The 23,444-nt window shown below is 45.0% G+C and overlaps 1 protein-coding gene across 1 annotated transcript in view; it reads left to right on the top strand.

Moving 5' to 3' along the window:
* PDGFRB (platelet derived growth factor receptor beta) overlaps window positions 1-23,444 on the top strand; it is a 132,238-nt gene that overhangs the window by 48,757 nt on the left and 60,037 nt on the right. Inside the window, exons 2-6 of the mRNA XM_081318166.1 lie at window positions 4,843-4,925; window positions 14,535-14,810; window positions 15,622-15,888; window positions 17,142-17,284; window positions 20,303-20,471. Of these exons, the coding sequence (XP_081174292.1) occupies window positions 4,871-4,925; window positions 14,535-14,810; window positions 15,622-15,888; window positions 17,142-17,284; window positions 20,303-20,471 (910 nt within the window). The 5' untranslated portion in view covers window positions 4,843-4,870. The remainder of the gene's footprint in view (window positions 1-4,842; window positions 4,926-14,534; window positions 14,811-15,621; window positions 15,889-17,141; window positions 17,285-20,302; window positions 20,472-23,444) is intronic.

Genomic DNA, 23,444 nt, shown 5'->3' with positions numbered 1-23,444 from the left:
TTGAGGTGTTAGCCTGTCCCATGTGAAGAGCCCTAGCAGAGGTTTGTGATCCGTAAAGATCGTAAAAGGGTGGCCGTATAGGTAATCGTGAAATTTTTTCACGCTTGCCACAATTGCTAAAGCTTCCTTATCTATTTGTGCATTGTTGCGTTCTGCTTTAGACAGAGTTCTGGAATAGTACGCGATGGGAGATTGAGTCCCGTCCGCGTGTAAGTGGCTCAGAACTGCTCCTATTCCGTATGGGGAGGCATCGCATGCTACACACGGGCATTTTCTCTCTAAAGTGGGTGATGGTGGAATTGTTAGAGATGAGTTGTTTCAGATGCTTGAAGCTGTCATCGTGGATTTGAGTCCACTGCCAAGTGGCCCCTTTGTCAAGCAATCTGTGAAGGGGCTCCGCGATGGTTGCCTTCTGGGGGAGGAAGGCATGGTAAAAGTTAAGAAGCCCCAGGAAAGCTTGTAGCTTGGTTTTGTTTTTAGGGGGTGGGGGCGCCTTGATGGCCAGAATTTTAGAATCCGTGGGATGGATTCCTTGGGCATCGATTTTGTAGCCCAGGAATTTGGTGGAAGGGACCCCAATTGAACATTTTTCCTTTTTTAATTTAAGCCCAGTGGTGCGAAATCTGTTCAGCACCTCCTGAAGCCTTTCCGCTAGAATCCCCTCGGTTTCCCCTGCAATTAACACATCGTCAAAATAGGGGCAAACCCCGGGGATTCCTTTAAGTGTTCTCTCCATGACTTCCTGGAAGATGCCAGGAGCCACGGCTATGCCGAATTGCAGGCGGTTCACTTTAAAAGCCCCGCGGTGAGTGACGATGGTCTAAGCGTCTGCTGTCTCCTTGGAGACCAGCAGCTGTAGGAACGCATGGGCTAGGTCTAACTTTGCGAAAATGGTGCCTGACTGAATTTCTGACAGGACATCTTTGACAGCTGGGACCAGGTAAGCGTGGGGGTTCAGGGCTCGGTTGAGGGTTGCTTTATAGTCCACACAGATACGGACCTCCCCGTTGGGCTTAACTGGGGTGACAATGGGGGTTTCGTTTCCCAAGTTCCCCCGTCGGTCAGCTCTAATACCCCAAGTTTTACCAATCTGTCTAGCTCGTACTCAATTTTGTTTTTTAGAGCGAAGGGGACCCTTCTGGCTTTTATCCTGACCGGCAAAATCTCGGGGTTCAGCTTCAGTTCTACTGGGGGCCCTCTGTATTTACCCAATGTTCCGTCAAACACGTCTGCAGACTGTAGGCAGACAGCTTCCAGGGCTTGGGTCTGTGTTTGATCTATTCCCTCAATTCTTATGCCCAGGGCTTCGAACCAGACGAGGCCGATGAGGCTGGCCCGCCTCCCTTCAGTGATTTGAGCGGTGAGCTCCCCCTGGAACTGCTTGTAATTGACCCTGAGTTTAGTTTTTCCCTTTAGTTTGATGGGAGCTCCCTGGAAGTCAGCCAGCAGGATTTGTGAGGGTAGTAGGGGGAAGTGGTGCTTGCAACGTTGTGCAATTCCCTGAAGGGTGTCCCAAGAGATGATGGAGACTGAGCACCCTGAGTCCACCTCCATCTTACATGGGATCCCTTGTAGTCTGACCTGGATCTTTAACTTTGGCCTGAGGTGGTTAATGGCTAGAGACCCCTGGTCTGAGAGGACAGTTAGGACTGATGCCCTGGGGGTTACCCTAGTTCTGTTTTGGGGGGACGTCCTACCTGGCAGGGTGACTTCCAGTTCATTGAGGGTCTCTCTGTTCAAACTGCGGCAGACAGCTCAGATGTGTCCGGTCTTTCCACAGCCGTGACATTTGGCGTTCCGGAACCTGCAGGCAGCTCTGGCGTGGTTTCCGCCGCAGCTGGCACACTTTGCTCGATTAATTGGAGAATTTTTGGCAGGAACACCTGGTCTGTCAGGTCGTCTGTCAGTTTCACGGCATGCCTGGGGGTTGTTGGGTCTCGGACGGATGGCATCTACTCCGGATTCTTCTTCTGGACCCTCGTTGGGATTTCTCAGGAAATCCTGGTGGACCAATCCACTGAGGGTATTGCCCGGTGAGGCTGCGTGTTCTTGATGGCTATCTTCGTAAGCCATTATTTCTAGCGTTACCTCAGTGAGGTCCATTGTTGGCTTAGCAACGATCTTCCTCTGCAGCCGTTCATTCCGCAGACCTACTATGACCTGGTCGCGAATGCGGTCCTCGAGGTCTGGGAAGTGGCAACGGCAGGCTGCGTGGTGTACCTCAGCAATGAAGGTGGTGGCTGTTTCACCTGGTCATTGGTATCGACGGGCGAAGTTCAGACGCCAATATAGTTCTGACCGCCTTGGCATGAAGTGCCGATTGAGGCGGTCAACCAATTCAGCGTATGGTACGGTGGCGACCGGGTCCGGGCTGCAGAGTCTGACGGCGACATCGTAGACCGCTGGTCCACTGAGGCACAGTAGTGCCGCGGCATTCGGACGGTCTTCGAAAATTTTATTTACTAGGAGTTAGCCTTCAACCTGCCCTAGGTGCGATTCCCAGCCTTCAGGGTGCAGGATATCGAATTCTCTTATATGTCCGAGAGTGACCATGCTGTCTGGTCTGCGGTTCTGCTATGAGGAGGTCTGATGGAGGGTTCTCCCTATCCAGCTGGTGACTTCAGCGGTTGTCGGCTGGTGGGGCGGCTTCCTTCAGCTCGTGATTCAGCTCTGTGACTTCAGCTCTGTGACTTCAGCTTAGCATAGCAGACCGCATCCCACATTCATCGCCAGGTGGATTAGTGTGAAGGAAGACTAGGAGGCAGCAGGCACGTTTTTCGAACCTTTATTTGAGGAGAGCACCGGACTGAATATTTCCAGGGCTTCCTGCTATTTATATATAACTTTAACAGTCAACCAACCAATAACATTGCGGCGTTCTCCCGCCGTGTGGCTTCGGCCAATCAGGCGGCGAGCTCTGACAGCCGGGAGCTGTCAACAATCGCCGTGCTTCTATTTCAGCTGGTCGGCCTCGCTTGACAGCTCGGAACTACTGCGCGTGTGTGGCCGCCGGCAACTTGACAGCTGTCATTGGACTGCGCCTGCGTGGCCGCTTTTGACAGCTGTCACTGTCAGCCGGTCGCCGCGCATGTGTGTGGCTGAGCGGCAGCCCTTTTGACAGCTGTCAACTGTCAACGGGCTTGCCACGCTTTTCCCACACAGCGGTTTCTATTTGCTAAATGCACAACAGAATTCATGATCAATAACATACTTTCCATTCATTCCATGTTCCCCTCTCTGTGCTTGGATTGAAAAGATAGTCTGTTCCATAATTTTCAAAGAGGCATAGGAGTGAAAATATTTCCCAGTAGTATTGATGATAATTAGAACTGTCAACGCAATGTCATCTGATAGACTTTATATCCCCTCCAATGTCTGAGTTTAGTGGGAACCAAGTGAAGCTTTAAAACTTTTTAATTATATCTTTTGAAGGAGATGTGAAAAACAAATACATTGAATTTAGAGGAATTTTCTTGTGTAGAGGGATTTGTACCCTCCATTACATTTGTACAGTTTTTAGGCTGCCAGTAGAAGCTGTGGTTAAATGGGAAGGGAATATAGTTTTCTTTATAGAATCAACACAGAGCCTCACAACCCTATTGTATTTCTAGAGTTGGATGTGAAACTGTGTTGAGAAGGCAACTAAATATGCCCAAGGATCCACCTAAGTTTCCCAGAATTATGTTTTTCACTCACATTGCAAATTAAAGCACCCCATTAAAAAAACAAAAACCAATCCCAGAGGCATAAGTTGTTGCCTGCATGACAATAAATCTGGGATAACAGGAACAATCAAAAGTATCAGATGATGGTATCACAAGTTCTTTATTTCGTTCCCTTCAAAAGTAAGTAGAGTTGCAAAAGACTTTCCTAGAATGTTACAATTTTTTTCTCCAAATCCTTTTTCTGTTGGTGTTCTTCCATCAGGAAAATGATACAGACTTGAAGCCTTACCTGAGAAGGCAGTCTGCTCACTCTAGTTTCTTGGTGCTCAATTTTTCACTTTTAATTTGGAGGTAGAACTTACATATGGCACAAAATTTACTTATGGGCACTTTGCAAATATTAATATACCTACCTAAACACACATGCTGTTTCAAAGACAAGAAAAAGGACTTCACAGCATGCTATGGAAAATTTCTTTATCTCCAAGTCCAAAGCTCTATATAGCTCAAATAAATAGCATTGGTTGTCATCCATCTAGAGAACATGTGTGGGACTTGGAATATGAATCATCACTACAAAAAAGAAAAAAGTAAGATATAGTGGTTTTCATAGATATATAACTCATTCAGCTGCTATGTCCAAATTGTGAAGTAAATTGACCTCAGATGACATAAGAAATTATGCAAAGTGGTCACAAGATGCTTATCTCATTACATTGGAATGTTGTGGTTATGATTCAGTGCCTGCACTTTTCCAAAATTAAAGTTGTGCAGGCTTCAAGCTGCTGCTTGGATTTTGTGACTTCTTGCCACAATAATGAGCTCTAAGCCCTATTAAACCAATATTGTTAAGAGGGTGAAAAGCAAGAAATGCCATCTATTTTCTTGAATCAGTACCAAGCACAAAGATTTGCATTGTGTAGGCATTTGATACCAATACTGATTTTTCAAACTAACAATAGGGTTAGCTTGAATTTTCTTTGCCGGTTGCTTCTCTCCATTAAAGCGGATAGCCACTTTCTTGGCTCCCATATACAACCCCAATTAATTAGTCATTAATTCATTGAATCAATATGGGTCTAATATATTAATATTTATTAATCTACTCTTGGCCATGACATATACTGCCTACTGTCCAGATTCCTATGCATCACTGGTTTTGGTTTTCTTTTTACAGGGTACTACATGAAAGAGAACTAACAGCCATGATGCCTGCTTTCTTTCAGAAGATGCTAGAATTCTTGGTCCTCTTTCTCACATGTAAGCAAACACCTGGGCATATTATGGATGTACAAATGCTTCTATGTAAAGTACTCACAAAACTTCCACTTTGTACAGAGAGAGGCTGTGATTGGCTATCTTTCATGTAGGGAAAAAAGAAATTCTCCTGAATCACATTTTGTGACATTGTCTATATACGGTTGCTTTGACCATCTTAATCTTTAAAAATAGCATTTGCTTCTAAGTTGCAACATGCGCTTTGCCTTGTACACACATGCACACATACACACACACACACACACACACACACTTCTGTAACTCAAAGCTTACAGAATTTATTATATTAAACTCTAAGCCTTATGCTGCTTCATTGTTCTCGACTCTAGACAGATTCTTATATACCCGATATTGAACAAATTTCCAGGCAGGGAATATGAATTTTATTTAATGTTACTACTTTCGGATAAGGATCCGAAAATATCAATTCAGGTTGCCCAATTTTGTGCCACCATCTGCACAATACATCGCACCATTATTAAGGTCTGAAAATTTTTGAATATGTTTTATTTTGATAATTTTGGATTATATTATATTGATTGTTTGGTGGTTTTATATCCTGTAAATATGGATGTAAGATTGTTACTGCTGTTATACATTTTGATTGTGTCTGGCCTCAAGGCTGTCATAAACAGATTGATATTATATTAAACAAAAGTCAACCAATTCAGCACCCATTCAATATATAAGTCCCATGGATTTCCATGAAAATTACTTCAATGTTGATCACCATTTTTGGTTAGCCACCCAAAGGGGGGTGGTGTCAGATATAATCAATTGAAGTTGGAGTCCAAAGACTGGACCCCTGCTGTATATGTTGAAATAATACCCTTTTCTCTGGATCCAAGTCAGTTGAAAATAATGTGCTTCGTTTCAGTAGGAACATGAATATTATTTCAAAAAGGAATTCTAACAAGGGGTTTGTACACAATCCCCATTTCTACCTCTGACAGTCTGGTTTTCTTTTTCTAACTGCAGTGTCTGTTTTACTAAAGATGAGACCAGGATCATAAAAGAAACACTCTCAGCTGACTTCTACATCTCTAACAGGTGTTTGATGAGTATAGGCAAAAGCAGATGCAGGTTACCCTATGAAAATTGCTCCTGTGAAACTTCCACAACTGTTTTTGTTTCTTAAATGACAAATCTAGGATTCATTAGGTGCGGGAGGGGGAGGGGGAGAGCATGCCTCAGAGTACTTTAAACTCTTAATATTTTTCCCATCTTCTTTTCCTTCTCTCAAAAGAAGGAAAGAAAGAGCAGTTGGGCACTGCCAGGACACAGAGACATTGCAGTTCATGAGTGGGATCATCTCAGGAGCCTGAAAGTTGTATGGGTTTCCTGCAGTGGTCTGTTAAATAAACAGAAAGATGGCAGCTAGAGAAGCTGTCTCAGAGACATCCTTGTTGTGATTCAGGGTCAGCCTGTGGGTTCGGCAGTTGGGTCGGACGACTCAGAGGAGGAGGGGGGTGTTGAAGACCTTGCTGAGGGGGTTGAAGATCTTGCTGATGATAGCCCTCAGCCAGGCCCCTCCCACTTGGTCACCACGGAGACCCAGCTGTGTGAGCCTGACAGTGTGGATGAAGATGACCCACAGCTGGCCCTGTTCAAGGACGCCCGATGCAGGAGGCAGTCAATTAGGAGTAAACAGAGGAAGGCAATGGGGTTTCTCGGAAGGAGGCAGAGAGAAGCCACGCCCTGAACTCTATATAAGGGAAATGTCTGGGAGGGCTGGTTTGCTGAAGGCAACCGCTCGGATAGTTCATGTTTCTTAAAGCTCCTGTTTCTTGGTTTGTCTTGTTCCGTTTGTTTTTGTAGTAATAAATTTGGCAGGCGTAATTCCAGCCTCTTGCCTTCTTGTAAAAGGGGTTGTCCCTGCCTTTTCTGCAGGGCCGGTAGCAGGCTGGTACAGAACAATCCTTAAGGCTGGGGACTCATAAAATAAAGATGCAGAGCCTGGACGTAAAATGGATCAACATGACAGCTTCCAGTTTCCAAGAGCTTTGCCACTGTAGCTCTCTTAAATCCCATCCCTAAATCTTAGTGCTTCATTAAGTTCCATTTCTCTACACCCTGTTTTATTTCTGCAATAATTATACCTTTTCATCTTTTGGTTTTATAAATAAACTAACAGTCAAGAACAGGGTGAGAATTCTATGGTTGAAGAGAATATTCTGCAGAGCAGTCCAAAGTCTGTTTAGATGTGGGAAAAGTAAAAGCAAACTAAGGGCATTTGTTTATTTTTTAAAAAAGGAGGAGCTCTCAATACTTCTTTGAGTTGAATTCAGAAATCCACTAACTGGAGGTGTATGAGTGAGTGAATGTGAATGGTTGAAGAGAATGGCAAACCCCAAAAGGAAGGAAATAAAGATCAGAGTGGGGAGATCATCTTAGGGGCTCTTGGACATGGCAATACATAAAAGTGGTAATGGGCATGGATTGTTATGGGAGCCATAGGGCAGGCCGTTTCTTCAAAAGATGCCACTGATGCTTAGTACCAATGGCATGTTGTGATGCCCTGAGCTCACTCTCAGCCTCTGGAAACCCTCTGAGGCCTTGTGATTTGGCTGCTGTTAGTTAATGCCAAGTCAGTTATTAGTAAGGCTCCCTGCATCCAAGACTTTATTGAAGAAGAGCAAACTGACCTGGCATGCATCACTGAGACCTGGCTGACTCTGGAAGAAGGTGGCTCCATTCTCGGAGATGTGCCTAGCTGGGTTAGAGTTTGCTACCAGCCAAAAGGGCAGGGCAGGGGAAGTAGGATGGCAGTAGTCATTTGAGAATCTCTTAGCCTTAGGGACCTTGCTTCCCAAGTTTCTGACTGGGAAACTTGGGAAGCTGGGTTTATGAGACCTGTTCCTGAAGCTGAGCTCATGGGATCAGTTGGGAGTGTTGCCTATGTCAAGCCCCTATGGGGTTTTTGAGTCTGCTCCTGGTCCTTGCCTTTCCTTGCTGCCAGGCTTGTAAACTGCATGACTAAGTCCAGGACAGGCTGCTTGCTAGAAGAAGTAGGATATTGCTGTGGGATGATTGCTCCTAATCGTCGCTCCAGATGGTGGTTAGTTGGGTGGGGGCGAGTCCAGGTGAGACATGGTATCCATCTATTTAGGGTGCTGGGAGACAGTAGCTCCCAGTGCTGACTTTATTTTACGATTGCTGGTTAACACTTTGTAAGCCAAAGTGTGCCTTTACTTTCCCAGCCTGAATAACCAAGTTTTCCTTGGTCCCAAAGTGACTGTGTTTCTGTTGGACTCGGATCTAGGCTTGGGACCTTTGACAGAAAGTCAGCACTCTTCTTTTCTTGTCCCTACCCATTTTCCCTGGTGGATCCTGATTGTGGACTATGCAGGTACAGGGGAGGGTACTGAGCCGATGGTGGATGTGGGAGAAGTGGTAGAGCCAGTTGTGGCAGATGTGGCAACACCAGAGGCTGTGGATGACAGCGCTCAGCCAGTGGTACACCTTAAAATGTGTGAGACCAGACCAGATGTGTCAGTGGTTGACACGTGGTTGGTCTCAGGCATGGTGCAGGAGGTGGGTTCCTCAGGGGAGTGGTGGCACAGCTCAGCTGTGACCAGTACTGCGGCCCACCAACTGCCCACGCCAGGCATTCCTGGACTCCAGTTGACTGAGTGGCAGGAGAGGCAGTTGACTGATGATGAAGGGGAGTGGAGTTACTCTACAGCTCGGGGAAGTTACACAATGGACCTATTGTGAGAAAGATTCAGAGAGGCCAGATTCCGGGATGCCCCTGCATGGCCATGTTGGGAGGTTGGACCTTAGGCTGTGGGCCAGCCCAGACATCACAAACCCAGTTCTGGTTGGCTGCCCAAAGCTTAGGTTGGCTGCCAGTCCGTCATGCATGTGACACCCTGCAGATGATAGCTTTAGAACAGAGCTCATCCCTGGCTGCTGTTGTGATTCTGTGTCAATCTGTGCTCCCAGCATCTGAGTCCGAGGGATCTGAGGAGGAGGGGTTTGGAGAGCCTTCGGTGTCAGAGGGAGGCTCTGATGCATTACAGGACTCTCAGTCAGAGGAAGAGCCGGGCCCCTCCAATTGTGTTCTGTATGATGCTCAGCTGTGTGAGGAGGAAGATTCCGACTCTGAGACTTCACAGATGAATCTATTTAGAGACACTTGAAGTACAAGGCAGTTTAGCAGATCAGATCAGAGAAAGTCTATGAGGCAACTCAGCAAAAGGAGGAAACATACAAACATTCCTTGACATGCAAACAGGGATGGTCGTAGGCTGGAACAGAACAGCTGCCTCGGCCGGACGACAGCAGACATCATGGAAGGAAGTATGACATTGGGGCTCGGTGGGGCCCCCACCAAGAGACAGGTTCCAGCAGCCTATCCAGCAGCCCAGCAGGGCCCAGAGGTCAGAACCCTCAGCAGACCAGTGGCACCTCGCAGGGTTCCGGCTGGCCCATGGGGTTTTGCCCCAGGGCATGTCCTGAGGTCCTCTATCCTTGCAGGCTACATTTGATGGGGATCTAGATTACCTAGCACTGTTTCTCAGCCAGACCATCAGCCACCTGGACCAATATGTCCAGTTCTACCCTTCACAGTGGGCTATGGTGGTGGCAGTGACTTCAACGCTGCAGGGTAAAGCCACAGAATGGGTGGCAGACCTGCACAGTGAACATGCAAGGGAGTTGGCGGATGCAGGTCTCTTCCTGAAAGCTCTACGTGCTCAGTTTGAGGATGGGTCTCGTGCCCAACAAGCAGAAGATTTATTGGCGACTAAATCCTGAATAATAGTCTCCCTGCCTGAGCTGCTGGAGGCCATCTCAGGGTTAGTAGTGGAGTTTTCCAGGCTTATGGTCCTGAGGGACTTCAATCTACTACCTGTGAGTTTGGCCTTGGAAGGTGTCCAGGAGATCTTGGCTACCATAGCAGACATGGGCCTAATCAAAATCATCTCGAGTCCAACTCAGGACAATAGTCACATGCCAGATTTGATCTGCTTGTCGGAGTAATGGCAACATGACTAGTGGGGAACCTGTTGGTATTCCCCTTGTCATGGTCAGATCATGCCCTGTTGGCCTTCAGATTCTCTTATAATGTCCCTTCCACAGGGAGGCCAGACCCATTTGAGCAGTCTGTCCCTGGCAACTAATGGATCCAAAATGGCTTCCAGAGGGAACTGGGGAATGTCCTGGGGGGGGGTTGCTGCACATTCCTGCCAAAGCTCTGGTAACATCCTGGAATCACAGGGGAGCCAAAGTTTTGGACAGGGTCATGCCTGTGTGACCTGTCTTGACCCATCACTGACAACTCTTCCCATGGTTCACAGAGAAACTGAAGGTTAAAAAAGGGTTAAGAGACATCTAGAATGCTGCTGGAGGAAAATGAAGGATGACTCCAACTAGATACCACTTAGAGCCACTATTAAGGCCTACTTTGTGGTGATAAGAGTGGCAAAACCTTATTATCCACCCCTATTGCATCCGCAGTGTGTCCTCCAGCAGCCCTGTTCAGAGTCATCCATTCTCCAGCATGACCGATGGAGAATCCACAATAGATGGGGTTAATCCTTGTCTTCCTACCCAGAGACCAAGTCAATCAACGCTTTGCCACGCCTCTTCCCTTGGGCTAGGATACCCAGTCTTGACTTGGTCTTTGCCCATATGAGATGTGTAAAGCTTGGCTTAGTCTTTAGGCAGAGACAATGATCAGGTCGTATTTTTCATTCTGGCTGCAAATCAGAACAAGGTCCTAGATCTCATTAATTCGGAGCGGCGGGTCTTTTGGAGGCCACGAAGCAACCAACAATCGGACTTAATTTTACATCACAGCTGCATGCAACACTGCAGGCTCATTGCCCTGCACTTGGGGCTAATACTGCATAGGTGCCTGATTCAATCTCACTGTTCCTTATTGCTAATTTGTCAGGCCTTAGGTGGAATAGGCCTGCAAGCAGACATAAGCAAGTTGCCATTTTTTGGGGCTCACACAAGGCCTCCCTGACCATTGCATTGATCTGGCTGCCGCCAAGTGAGACACATGACCTGGCTGTTACCATTGAATTAGTCTTACAGTCACTAAGCGAACTACATGTGACTGAACATTACCATTGAATTTGTCTTGCCATCACTAAGTGAACCACATGTGCATTGGCTGTTACCATTGAGTTGGTCTTGCCATTTCTAAGTGAACTACACATGCATTGGCTGTTACATTGACTTGGTCTGGCCATCACTAAGTGAAACACATCACTAAGTGAAACACGTGTGAGTTGGTTGTCACCGTTGAGTTGGTCTTGCCGTCACTAAGAGAGTTATTTGGCCCTGCTGCCATCAGGAGCATTGCATGTGTGAGGGGAGTACCATTAATTTGGTTCTGCAGCCACGATTGATCCTCGAGTACACTGTTTCTTACAACGAGTGGCTCTGCCACTCAGTACTCTGCTCCTTACTATTGAGATTCCTCTCAGTACACCACTGAGATATATCTGTTTTTGAGATCCCTCTCAGCATACCACCGAGATATCTCTGATTGCAATGGCAGACAACTTGGCATCTCAGACTTCACAAGATACTCCCAAGAAAAGGAAGTCTAAATCCTCCAAACAGGAGGCGGCTAGTAAACTTAAGGTCAAGGCTATTTCTGCCAAGAAATCCTTTTAAGGCAGCTAAGAGGGAGGCCAGCAGGAGGCACCAGGCCTTAGAGAAACAATTCTCCAGGGCGCAAAGGCGACAAGGTGTGGCTGCATCTGGACTGACATCTCCTGCTCCCATGGAGGCCTTGGTCTTTGGACCACAGCATGCTCCTTCTACTTCAACTGCCCCAGAGGCCCTGTCCCCAGAAGGAGAGTCAGTATACTCTCTAATTCCTAGGGCAGCACAGGTGGAAATGATTCCTCGTGGTGAGACATCTGACCTCCAGCCCCCCCCATTGACAGCGAAGGTCACACACCTCAGACCAGAGGCAACATTCATGCCCACAGCGACTGGGCCTTAGCCCTCAGAACCTCATGTCTTGTGGGCCCTGATCCAGGGCATAGCTTCCACAATTCACCATGGAAGCGGAACCGGGTTGGTAATATCAGAGGCCCCTTCCTTCCTCTCCCAGGCAGAAGTTGCTGGCTCCCAGGGGTCGATCTCTCCTTCTAGATCTTCTAGGAGCAGACTCTCACTCACAGGAGAGTATGAACAGACGGAACAAGGTTTGTTGGAAGATGAGGACCTGTCTCCTGATCCTCCTCCCATCATAGGACTCTTTAATCCATCTCTCTTTAAATCAATGCTCCACAAGGCCAGTATTATCGCAAAAAACGGCTCTAGTCGAGTTCCCCAAGAAAGGCCCTCCACTAGCCAGGACACCAGTACGGTGTTCTCACAATCCACCTTTACCCAACAACACATTCCCTCTCCCCCCCCCCTTTATTCCTGGACACAATACAGGCTCAATGGGGGACACCAGGCACCTTCCCCCCACTGGGAGGAACAGATAAGATGCTGTTTAATGTGGATCCCACGCTTTCAGCGGTGTTAGATGTTCCTGTGGTGGATGAACCCTTAACGCCATTGTTCTCTTCCACAATATCAAGAGATATGGCAGAGGCTCTGAAGGCGGAAGACAAGAAATCGGAGCTTACCTTCTGCAGAACTCACCAGGCCGCAGCATGGGCCATAAGAGCAGCTACTTCTGCCTCCTTTTTCACCATTCTCTGGCTCTGTCAGCTGCAGGCCAGAATCCCACTGTAGGAGGTATGAATACACCATGACTTGAGCAAGTTAGTGGCTGCCTCAGAATACACGGTGGACGCGTCACTACATGCTGCCAGTTTTTCTTCTCAAACCATGGCATCCAATGTCACCACTCGCAGACTCTTGTGGCTTAAACATTGGTGGGCTGATACCCAGTCCAAGTGGCATTTAGCGGCTGCTCCGTACTGCGGTGGACAGCTATTTGGTGAGGTGCTGAATCATCTTTAGGAATGTAAAGAAGAACTTGTTCAACACCTGACAAACAAAGTTCATTCCCAGTTGGAACCCATGTGTGGTGCAGATCCATGTGAGATACCTGGGGAAAGATCTCATACACCTATCTGAGAATAGTGCAAATCCTGTTGGACTTGATGAAGTGGACAGGGTCCTCGATGCCATCAGTGCAACCACTATCAATTAGATCTTGTCTCTCCTGGTTGGTGAAAGTTTTCAGGATGGTGACAGCCAGTTGGGTTCATACAGTGATAAATTTTTCACTGCACATGAATCTTATAACTACAACTCTTTAAAGTTACTCTGTAAACTTACAATTCTATGAAGTTACTCATTCATTGTGAGGACATCTGACCAGAAGTATGCATCTGAGCAAGTGTAGTCTTAAAAACAGCAGTAGTTTGAATATAGCAGTAATTCATCCTAGGTAAGTGCTTATGTGATTGCAATGTCTGGTTTAGTTCACTGCAACATTTGTTTTGCAGCTGGAACGTTTTGTGGGACTTTTTAAAAGTTTTGGTACTGTCCTATTTGTATGCAATTTGCTAGTTTACATGGACAGATTTCTTATCTAGAGTCTTTAGTTTGTGCTCTTCAGGTTGAAATTCAGTGGCCAACTCAACTGATATGTTCTATTGAGCTGCCCCTCTATCAGCCCCCTCTTCAACAAAGACCCTGCAGGAAAAGGACAGTATGGACAACTGTTGGATCTGGCAGAGTAAGAGTGTGACCATAAACATGATGCTTTTGGTGTGCCTCTGCATAATAGTTAGTATCCCTACTGAACTTCATATGGATACTAAGGTGGCAAATTCAGCTGTTTCTGGTAATGATGACTGAACTGGGCAGGGGATTGTAATCTGCAAGGAAAAAGAGGTCTTGGATAAGGAAGGTCTGCATCAGGTGTTGCAAATCAGCAACATGTAGTGAGTAGGTTGTCTAAAAAGAGAAGCTATCTTCTGGTTTGCGACTCAACTGTAAGACGTGTCTATTTAGGAAAGGATGTGGAGGTTTTGAAAGAGGTGAGGTATTTGCCTGGTGCTACTGCCAGCAGAGAAGAGAGGCACATTGTTAAGATTTGTAGGAAGCAATTCAGGAAAATGCTGTCTACTGTATCATTTCCCATGGGTTTCCTGGCAATTTTTATTTTCATTTCACATCCTTAGCTTGTTTAAATTTCTTCAACACAAATCACAGCAGACACTTCAGTAACAAGGGTCAAAATTAACGGGTCAACATATGTCATGTTCTAGGAAGAAAAAATATCCTTATTATACTGGAGTTTTCCAGTTCTGTACACAATGCCTGAATTATACTCCCATCATGCAATTACTCATAATTTATTGTTCTGCTGGAGACCAATCTCAGGCTCTTCCTAGATAGAAAAGGCATTAGATGGAAAACAAGACCTTTTCATTCATGGCTATGAATTCATTTTTAATCAAATATCTTGACTGGCTGGCTTCTAGCCCCTACCTCCAAATGAAAAATCACTTTGCTTTTCAAGCAGTTCAAATGTTTTACACAGAAACATGTTGCTTTGTTTTTATCCCTGTCTTTACATTCATCTCTGCACACACTGTTCTGCTATCCCCTATGTTCTGTCTCTTGCTAATTTGATTTCCAAATTATCTCTTAAAGGTGTGAAAGAAATCAGCTCTCTGGAAATCAGTCCCAGTGCCCACGAAGTTGTCCTCAATCTCCACACTGATTTTATCCTGAAATGTTCAGGCCACAACGAGGTTTTATGGAAAACAGACAATAAGCATTCCAAACTAGACACTTTCCTGGAGAAAAGGGGCACCATTTTTACCAACACCCTCACATTAAGGAACTTGACTGGTTTAAACACAGGTGAATATTCCTGTGCCGACAATCAAGTCCTGGATGAAAAGGCCATCTACATTTTTGTACCAGGTACTGGTGATTGCACAACTTTGATACTTCTAATTGTGTAACTTATGCTTCAGGTGTATGCATGCATTTGGTTCTGTGGAATTAATAGAAAGTTCAGAAGAAAAGCAAAGACTCCGTTATGGATGCAAACATGGCTTTCCAGATAACTCGGTCAGATTTACACATTTTCCAGCCCACACTACATTTCATAGAATATTAATAATACGGTATTTACTTCTTCCTACTATCATCTACCTTTCGGGGAGGACCTTCAAAAGTTGAAGTGGAATGCCCAGATGTAATATCTTTTTTTTCTTAATATACTGTACTGTGTATCTTAAGCTCTACACCATTGTAATGCATTCCTAACAAATTTCAGCTATGAGAATAAAGGCTTTGAGATGGAGGCAAAAATCCTGTTCCTCCTTTAAACTGATCGATGGTATCAAAACAGGATTAATACACAGGGTTTTTTTTTTGAGATAAATTCCTCTGTCTCCATATATAAAAGTTACAACTTTACAAGCCTGTTTAAAACCAATACCTACCATACCAACTGTACATGTATATGCACACACTCATATACTTATACACATGCTAAACCCCAAAATGCACACACATCTATTATATTGTGCAACAGTGTAATAGAGAGGAACCAAGCCATGTCTCTCTGCCGAGAAAAAAAATCTCTGTTGGATTCCTCCTCCACACTGCTTATTGAGCTGCTCTGATCACAAGTGTATCCCTTATTACTGTATTGCATCTAGGAGGCTGTTTGAGGTAATTAATCTAGTCGATGACCAAATCAGCTTCTCTCCATTCTTCTTCATAGATCTCTCCATGCCTTTCCTACCAAGCACCCAAGAAGACACATTTGTGTTCAGCACAGGCTACGATGAAGTCATTATTCCTTGCCGTGTGACAAATCCCAATGCTACAGTAACTCTTTATGAAAAGAGGGTTAATGATCCAGTCCCTGGAATGTATTTTCCACAGCAAGGCTTTAAAGGCCAGTTCGAAGACAAGACCTACATCTGCAAGGCAACAATAGAAGATGAGGAGTTTGAATCTGAAACATTCTATGTCTACAACCTCCAAGGTAAATCACTATTACACATAGCATTTGCCAGTGTGTGGAGCAGAAAGGGTTTTCTGAATGAAAACATTACCCTAGGTAGGGGTGCAATAACAATAGCACTTAGACCTATATATCGCTTCATAGTGCTAAGTGGTTTACCGAGTCAGCACATCGCCCCCAACAATCTGACTCCTCATTTTACTGCCCTCAGAAGGATGGAAGGCTGAGTCAATCTTGAGCCTGTCAGAATCAAACTGCTGGCAGTTGGCAGAATTAGCCAGCAATATGGCATTCTAGCCTCTGCGCCACCAACAATGGGAATGCCATACAGAAGAGAAGCCCTATTTGTTTTTTAAAAATGCTTGTGCTCATTTGAAAAAGCAGACTCTGACATCATTCTGGTGGGTGGAAATGACAGATCTTGTGTATCTGCTTCAGTAAAAATCTTGGGCAAGCTTTGCAAAGAGATCCATCTTTACTTTTTTTTGGAAAAAATACTTCTGTTTTCAAGGAGAGCACATTTATTAAACAACTGAGAGATTGCAGTGGAAGCTATATGATTACTTGCCAAAATGATGGACTACTCTTTGGCACTTGAGCAGAGCTGATATGTCTGTTATAGGAGGCTGATCGGTTTGATCTGAGCTGTAATATTTAAGCTGCTTTGCATATAGGGCATTTCTCTGATTATTATAATGTGAATTTATTTTTCTGATTGTCTCTCAATCTGAAGTTGAGGGAATGGTCACATCAGGTCACCTTGTTGATTTGCCAGAGCAGAAACATACTCATATCTCAATTGTGGTTAAGTTCAGTGCCAGGCCAAGGCCTTTGCCCTGTTCTCCACAAGATTTTAAGACTTTAGGCTCTAATAGAAGAGAATGTATCTACCTCAGGGTTGAACTATGGAGTCCTTGGTGCTCTCTGAGCTTCGTTGCTTGCTTGCAGACATTTTATTACCCAACTAGGTAACATAATCAGCCGGATTGTGTTACCTAGTTGGATAATGAAACATCTTCAAGCAAACAACCAAACCCAGAGAGCATCAAGCACTCCACTTTAGGGTTTCTTATTGTAGTCCTGCACTGGGCTAGTTATTATTCAGTGTTAATGTCTTATGCTTTATTAATATTGAAGTTTTCAAATTGTCCAACAGAAAACAATTTTCTCACACTGAGATAGCCGCCTGTTGATTGAGCTTGTTGCAACTGTTTTTCTATATAAGTTGCTGTGAGCTAACTTTCTTCCCTATTCACTGTTTTGTTCTTCCACAGTTTCTTCTTCTCCTACATCCTTAATCAACGTTTCTATCAGTGCAGTGCAAACTATTTTGAAACAAGGCGAAAATATCATTGTGACATGTACAGTAGGAGATATTGAGTTGATTCATTATACCTGGAGTTATCCTGGAAAGATGGTAAGCATGTAGACATGGATCTTTGTACATGTACAGTATACACACGCACACACATTCATATGAGTGTTTGCATTTGTGCCTGTGTTTTCTAATTCCCACAACACTATCTTAAGCTCTAGGATATCAAACCGTGTAGTAAGGCTGTATTATTATTATCTTTTTCTTTCCTATTACCTATTCCTTTAGCATCTTATGACTACCACTTTGTTGTTATGATTTATGCTGATTGTTTTATTTAGTATCTTATAATGATTCTGGCCACAGCCATCTTCATTTCATTTTCAGTTGCTAATAACAATCACTGAGCATTGTGATTCATGATGATTGGATTATGATTCTGATTCTGATTTATCACCTGTTGCTTGTATGTACACTGAGAGCGTATGCACCAGAGACAAATACCTTGTGTGTTCAATCATACTTGGCCAATAAAGAATTCAGTCATAGGAAATAAAATAGACTCCGAGATGTTTTCTCTACAGAAGTACGCTTAGACATTATTGCAAAATGGCAATTAAACATTTGGCCATAAAAGCAAAACAAAGATATTTCCTTTCTTAATTATTACAGAAATAATAACTGCAAACATTCTTTTCTAATCACAATAGTGACAAAATGTGCATCATAACTCCAGCAAATCCATTCATGTTGGCCCCACCACAGGAAAAGCCTAATCATCTGTTGGTGTTAGTTATATTTATGCCCCTAGAATAATGGTCGATTATATGGAAATAGCCCAATAAGTATATTGGTCTCATCAATGTAAGCATTTATATTGTGAACATTTTGAATTGGCTTCAGAAGACAGCCAGCAAGAAGTGATTTCAACAGGTGGGTTATTGTGGATAATCAGAATGCTTCTGCATTCTGACCAACAGCTATTTCTGGACCCACTTTCAGGCACTGGCTAAACAACAACTTTACAATTCTCCAACCTTGAGATTATCACATGACTCACCCAAACCAAGTCTTTCTCCTTTCGGTAGGAATGCACCTGGATTATGAGCAATTGCTGATAAAAGGCCCTCCTTGTCATTGAAGTTATGTGACTGTCCAGCATGAGTGCAAGATCTAAGAGAGCCCCCAGATCCTTAAAGCACAATGCTTTAAGGCAGGGCTTTTCAACCAGTGGTAGGTGTGCCACTTGTGGTACATTTACCACTTGTGGTACTTTGCTACATGGCAGGTAGTACACACTGCTAGCCAAGTGTAGCAAGGGAGGAGAATGAGCCTAAGCGAGCCAAGCCTGAGGGAGAGGGAGAGGCAGCTGTAGCTGCAGGACTGTCTGGGCTGGGCAGAAGCCCCAGGAGCCGGCAGGGCTCCAGCTGATTGGAGCTTCCGGAAGCAGCTTGGAGCTGGAGGTGAACTGAAGAAAAAGGGGAGGGGGAAGAGAGGAGAGGCTATAAAAGAACATGGTTTTGGTGGGGGAAAGGGAAAAAAGACAACAAGAATGGTTTAATCCATTTAAACAAATGTAATTAGTTTTACCCCCTTTAACTGAGTCAGTCTGTGGCTTTTAGAAAGTTTTCTTTAAAGATAAAGTGGCTTAATTTAAAGCTAAAGCTTTTCGCAATTGCTGGAGCCTTTCTGTCTTGTATTGCAACATTGTGACACGTGACATGCCTGAGGCAGCTTAAAGAGAAAAAAAAACAGAGTTTGTGTTTATTTTCCTGCTTTGCACTTCATTACTGTGTCTTTAAGGGTACAGGGAAGGGATTGGGGGGGTGCATTCTTACTACACTGTGGAAGAACTCAGAAGGGCCAACCAGCTAGCTCAGGAGTCTACAAACTTAGAAACTTTAAGACCTGTGGACTTCAACTCCCAGAATTCCTCAACCAGCCATGAGGGCTGAGGAATTCTGGGAGTTGAATCCACAAGTCTTAAAAGTGCCAAGTTTGAAGACCCCTGAACTAGCTGGTAGTGGTGCATATTAATAAACATGGATAAATTCATCATACATTTGTCAGTGCAAAGGGAAAGTGATTCAGCAAAGGAACAGCCACTGAAGAAATTAAAACTGGTTCTTTTTTTCTACAGTTTGTAATAGTTTATTAGATTATAGAATAAAATACAAAAATACAAAAGCAAATAGTAGGACACAGTGGGGAGGAAAAAGGGGGAGAAAGTGAGGGGGATAAGGGAAAACGAACAGACTTCCTCTGTTGCAGTAGAAGGAAGCATTAACATTGAACCTCAACGTTTTACTTTTCCATATTATTATAAACTAGCCATTTCTATAACAACAAATGAATCTAATCAGTAAAACCCAAAATCCCCTCCCCCCTTTTTAGTCATCAGGTTTTTGACACCTTGCTAAGCACTGGTGGTACTCAAATATTGTCATGTCCTAAAAGTGGTACAATCTGTGAAAAGGTTGAAAAGCCCTGCTTTAAGGCAGATCTCCCAAATCCTAAAGCTCAGTTCCAGAAATTAGTAGCATCTTCTCAGCTCTGCCTCTTTGCAAATTATTTGCAATTTAGAGACATTTTTTCTTCATTTCTCCTCTGTGTATTTGAGATTGTAATACTGCCTTGCAATATCGACACAGATATTCTGCTGCAACTCATGTTTGTTTTTAAAAATATAACATGGAAGCTGAGAAAGATGTGCATTTTATCATCCAGAGTAGCAGATTTATATTTTTTTATTATTATCAAATATCCTCATCAAAGAAGTGTTCTACAAAAGAGAATTAGCATCCTGCTTCTTGAGGAGGGAAAAGCTATACTGCGACTTTATTATATATATTTCAGGTTTGATATTGGTATGTTTTCTCCTAAAGTCTTACGTGTCATACGTGCTGGTTTGCCATGTAACCATCAGACATTATACTAACAACAGAGGAATAATTGCCATAGACACAATAAAGAAAATATATTTCCCTAAATGAAAAATAAACCCATTTAATTATTTGAGAATATATGTGGTTATGTTCCTTGTTTTTTGAGCTTCGGAAACTATGAATGGATTAGTATTGAGTATTACTTCCACTGCATTATGTTTACTGTCTTTCACAGGTAGGCAAAGAGGTAAAGCCTGCGACAATTATTGTTCCAGGACATTATACTAGTTCTATCCTAACCATTCAAAATGCAGACTTGAATGATCAGGGTCTATATGCATGTGAGGCCATGGACACGTATCATGGACAGAAAGAAGAACAAAGTATCTTTATCAGAGTGATCGGTATGTTGGATGAAATCTTTTTCTTGTCACCAAGCTGATACTATATCTTCCTGAAATAACTTTTATGCTTTAGGCATTTCAGTAGTACATAGTGCTGATTTTCATAGGCAACATTGGGGGGAAAAATCTCTTTTCAGTTCATTCCATTGAAAAATAATAATAATGTGTAAATCAGTTTACCAGTATCATTTTGTTTTGTTTAAGAAATGCACATTTGTTATAAGACTATAAAAGTTTTAAATACAAACTTTTCAAGATGGCGGACGTGCTGGGCTGAGCTCCGTAAGCTCCAGCTGTTGGGCGTCCCTTAGGAGCCCCTCAGGGGTCCTTTCAGGCCCTCTGGGCAGGGGATTTGGATTGTTAAGACTACGAGGCAAATAATGAGGTAGACAGTGAGGCTTTTTACTTTTCTGTTCGCTCCCGTCTGCGAGTTGGCTGCTTCCATCTGCTTTCATCTGCTCGCTATGCTCGGCTTTTTCAACCTGCCGGTTTCTACTGCCCCGGCGTCTTTGGGCTGTTCCCGGAAAGTTGTGGCCGGCAACGACGGCGTTCTCCGCTGCTTTGGGCCGCCGTGGGCTGCTGGAACAGCGACGTTGTCTTTGAACAGCTCTTGGCCGTTTTCGGCGGCGTCCTCGGAACATCTTCATGATGAAGGAGACGCCTGCGGGCCATTCTGGCAGCGGCGGCAGCGGCGGCGGCATTTTCATACTGCTTGGCCTGCCTTGAGCCGCTTTTGGCGGCTGCGGCGTCGGCGTCTTCGGGCCGTTTCGGCGGTGGAGAAGACGACCGCTGGTTATCTCGCTGGCAAGGATGTCTTCTGTGCCGTTTTCGGGCCACTGCCGGCAGCGGAGGCAGCGACGGCGTCCTCGGGCTGCTTTGGGCGGCGGAGAGGACGACCGCGGCGACGGCGGTGGTTTTTTTCGCTTCGTTCCAGGCCGCTTGCGGTGATGGCGACGACGGCGTTTTCAAGGCCCGCTGGCCTGTTTCACCGGCAGCGACGGTGCCTATGGCGATGACGGCAGCGACATGGCGGCGGCTGGCGTGTTTGTCCGGTCAGCGGTGGCCGTAGCAGTTCGGGCGGACTACCAACTTATTAACTTTCTATCTGCCTCCTTTCTCCCCTTTGGACTGGGATGGACCTGGGCACAAGCCACAGTGGGAGAGTGGCTTGTTCTACATCGGCCATCCCATAGAGGTGGGAGCTCTATGGGACATGCCCCACCCAGGGTGTATATTTTGGACCATCCTCGGGAGCGGATTCGCGACCCGTCGTGAGAGGACGGGTTGTGGTCTGCTCCTGGGAGCACCCAACCGAGTGGCAGTAAGTTGGTTGATGGGCCAAATGTTCACTCCCTACCCTTCGATCCTCCTATTGGACCTCTGGGAAGCGGATCCCATCCTCGTCGCCAGTGAAGTGGCTGACAGACCACTCAAGACAGCTGGTAACTTCAACAGGTTTATTAGAACAGAGCAACTAATAACAGAGACGTTCGGCTTTTTATAGTCTGTAACCGGCTGGCTGGTCCAATCAGCGGCCGGTCTTTTCCCGCTTTGCTTTCCGCTCCAATCAGCTTCGCGGAGCGTCTGACAGCTCGGTTCCTCGTGGCTGGGCGGCTTTGTATTGTTCTGACAGCTGAGAGCTGTCAGCCGGTTGCGCCTGCGTATTGTCGGGAGTTTTGACAGCTGTCAAAACTCCCGCGTGTTCGGCTGTCAACGCTTTACCTCAAGTTATAGTTTTAGTGAATTGGAGTCAACACATTAAGATAGAACTATTTACATACAATACACCCCTTACCCCTCCCCCGGATCGTTTTCACCCCCGTGTGTTTGTTTGTTGCTGCCTCCCCATTCGTAGTCCTGTAGGTAGGCAGGTGCTTTCTTACCGTGTGGCCGTGTGTTGCAAAAACTTTCCTAAGTGCTTGTATCGTGGAGTTCGTTGTTGTTTTATTGAGGGGTATCACCTCGAGCCATTTAGAATAACTATCAACAATTATTAAGAAATTCTGCCCACGTATTGGTCCAGCGAAAGCTAGATGGATGCGGGACCATGGGTTTTTTGTAGTTTCCCATTTGTGGACTGGGGCGTGGGGCGGCTCGCTTCTGGTTAATTGGCAAGTGTAGCATCCCCCTACGTGTTCTTCTATGTCCTTATCGATCCCTGGCCACCACACATAGCTTCTAGCAAGCAGCTTCATTTTTACCATTCCTGGGTGTCCTTCGTGAAGGGTTTTTAATGTTTGTTGTATGTTTTTGTGTGGTATCACCACCCTGTTTCCCCATAGGAGGCAGCCTAAATGTGATGTTAATTCTAATTGTTTGGTAAAAAAGGGGCGGAAAATTTCCTCAGGGCACTTATGTGGCCATCCTGTTGTGACCCATCGTAGGACCCTGCTGAGAGTTTTATCCTTAGCGGAGCTGTCAGCAATGATTTTTGCTGTGAGAGGGCATTCTGGTAATTCAGCGATAGCAAGTATGTTGCCAGCAGGGGCTGGGTCAGGGTCGTGGTGTTGTATAGGAAGTCTGCTTAAGCAGTCTGCATGTCCCAGTTCCTTCCCCGGCTTGTGTACCAATTTGTAAGAGTATGCTGATAAAAAGGTGGACCAGCGCAGGATTCTAGGGGATAGTATTTGGGGGGTTGTTTTGTCCCAGGTAAATATGCCTAATAGGGGTTTGTGGTCTGTGAAGATAGTGAAAGGTCTACCATACAGGTAGTCATGAAATTTTTTCACACCGGCGACAATGGCCAGTGCCTCCCTATCAATTTGCGCGTAATTTCTTTCAGTTTTTGTAAGGGTCCGGGAATAAAATGCGATAGGTCTTTGCGTGCCGTCCTGATCAAGGTGGCTCAAGACGGCTCCTATCCCATACGGGGACGCATCGCAAGCGATGCAAACGGGAGCGTCCTCCTTGAATAGGGTGACAGTGGAGCTTTTGCAAATTATATTCTTAAGTGACTGGAAACTATTTTCATGT

The sequence above is a fragment of the Vipera berus genome, assembly GCF_964194415.1.
Source record: "Vipera berus genome assembly, chromosome: 2".
Classification (NCBI taxonomy): domain Eukaryota; kingdom Metazoa; phylum Chordata; class Lepidosauria; order Squamata; family Viperidae; genus Vipera; species Vipera berus.
Note: the sequence above shows the minus strand (reverse complement) of the source record. Positions and strands in the feature narration are given on the sequence as shown.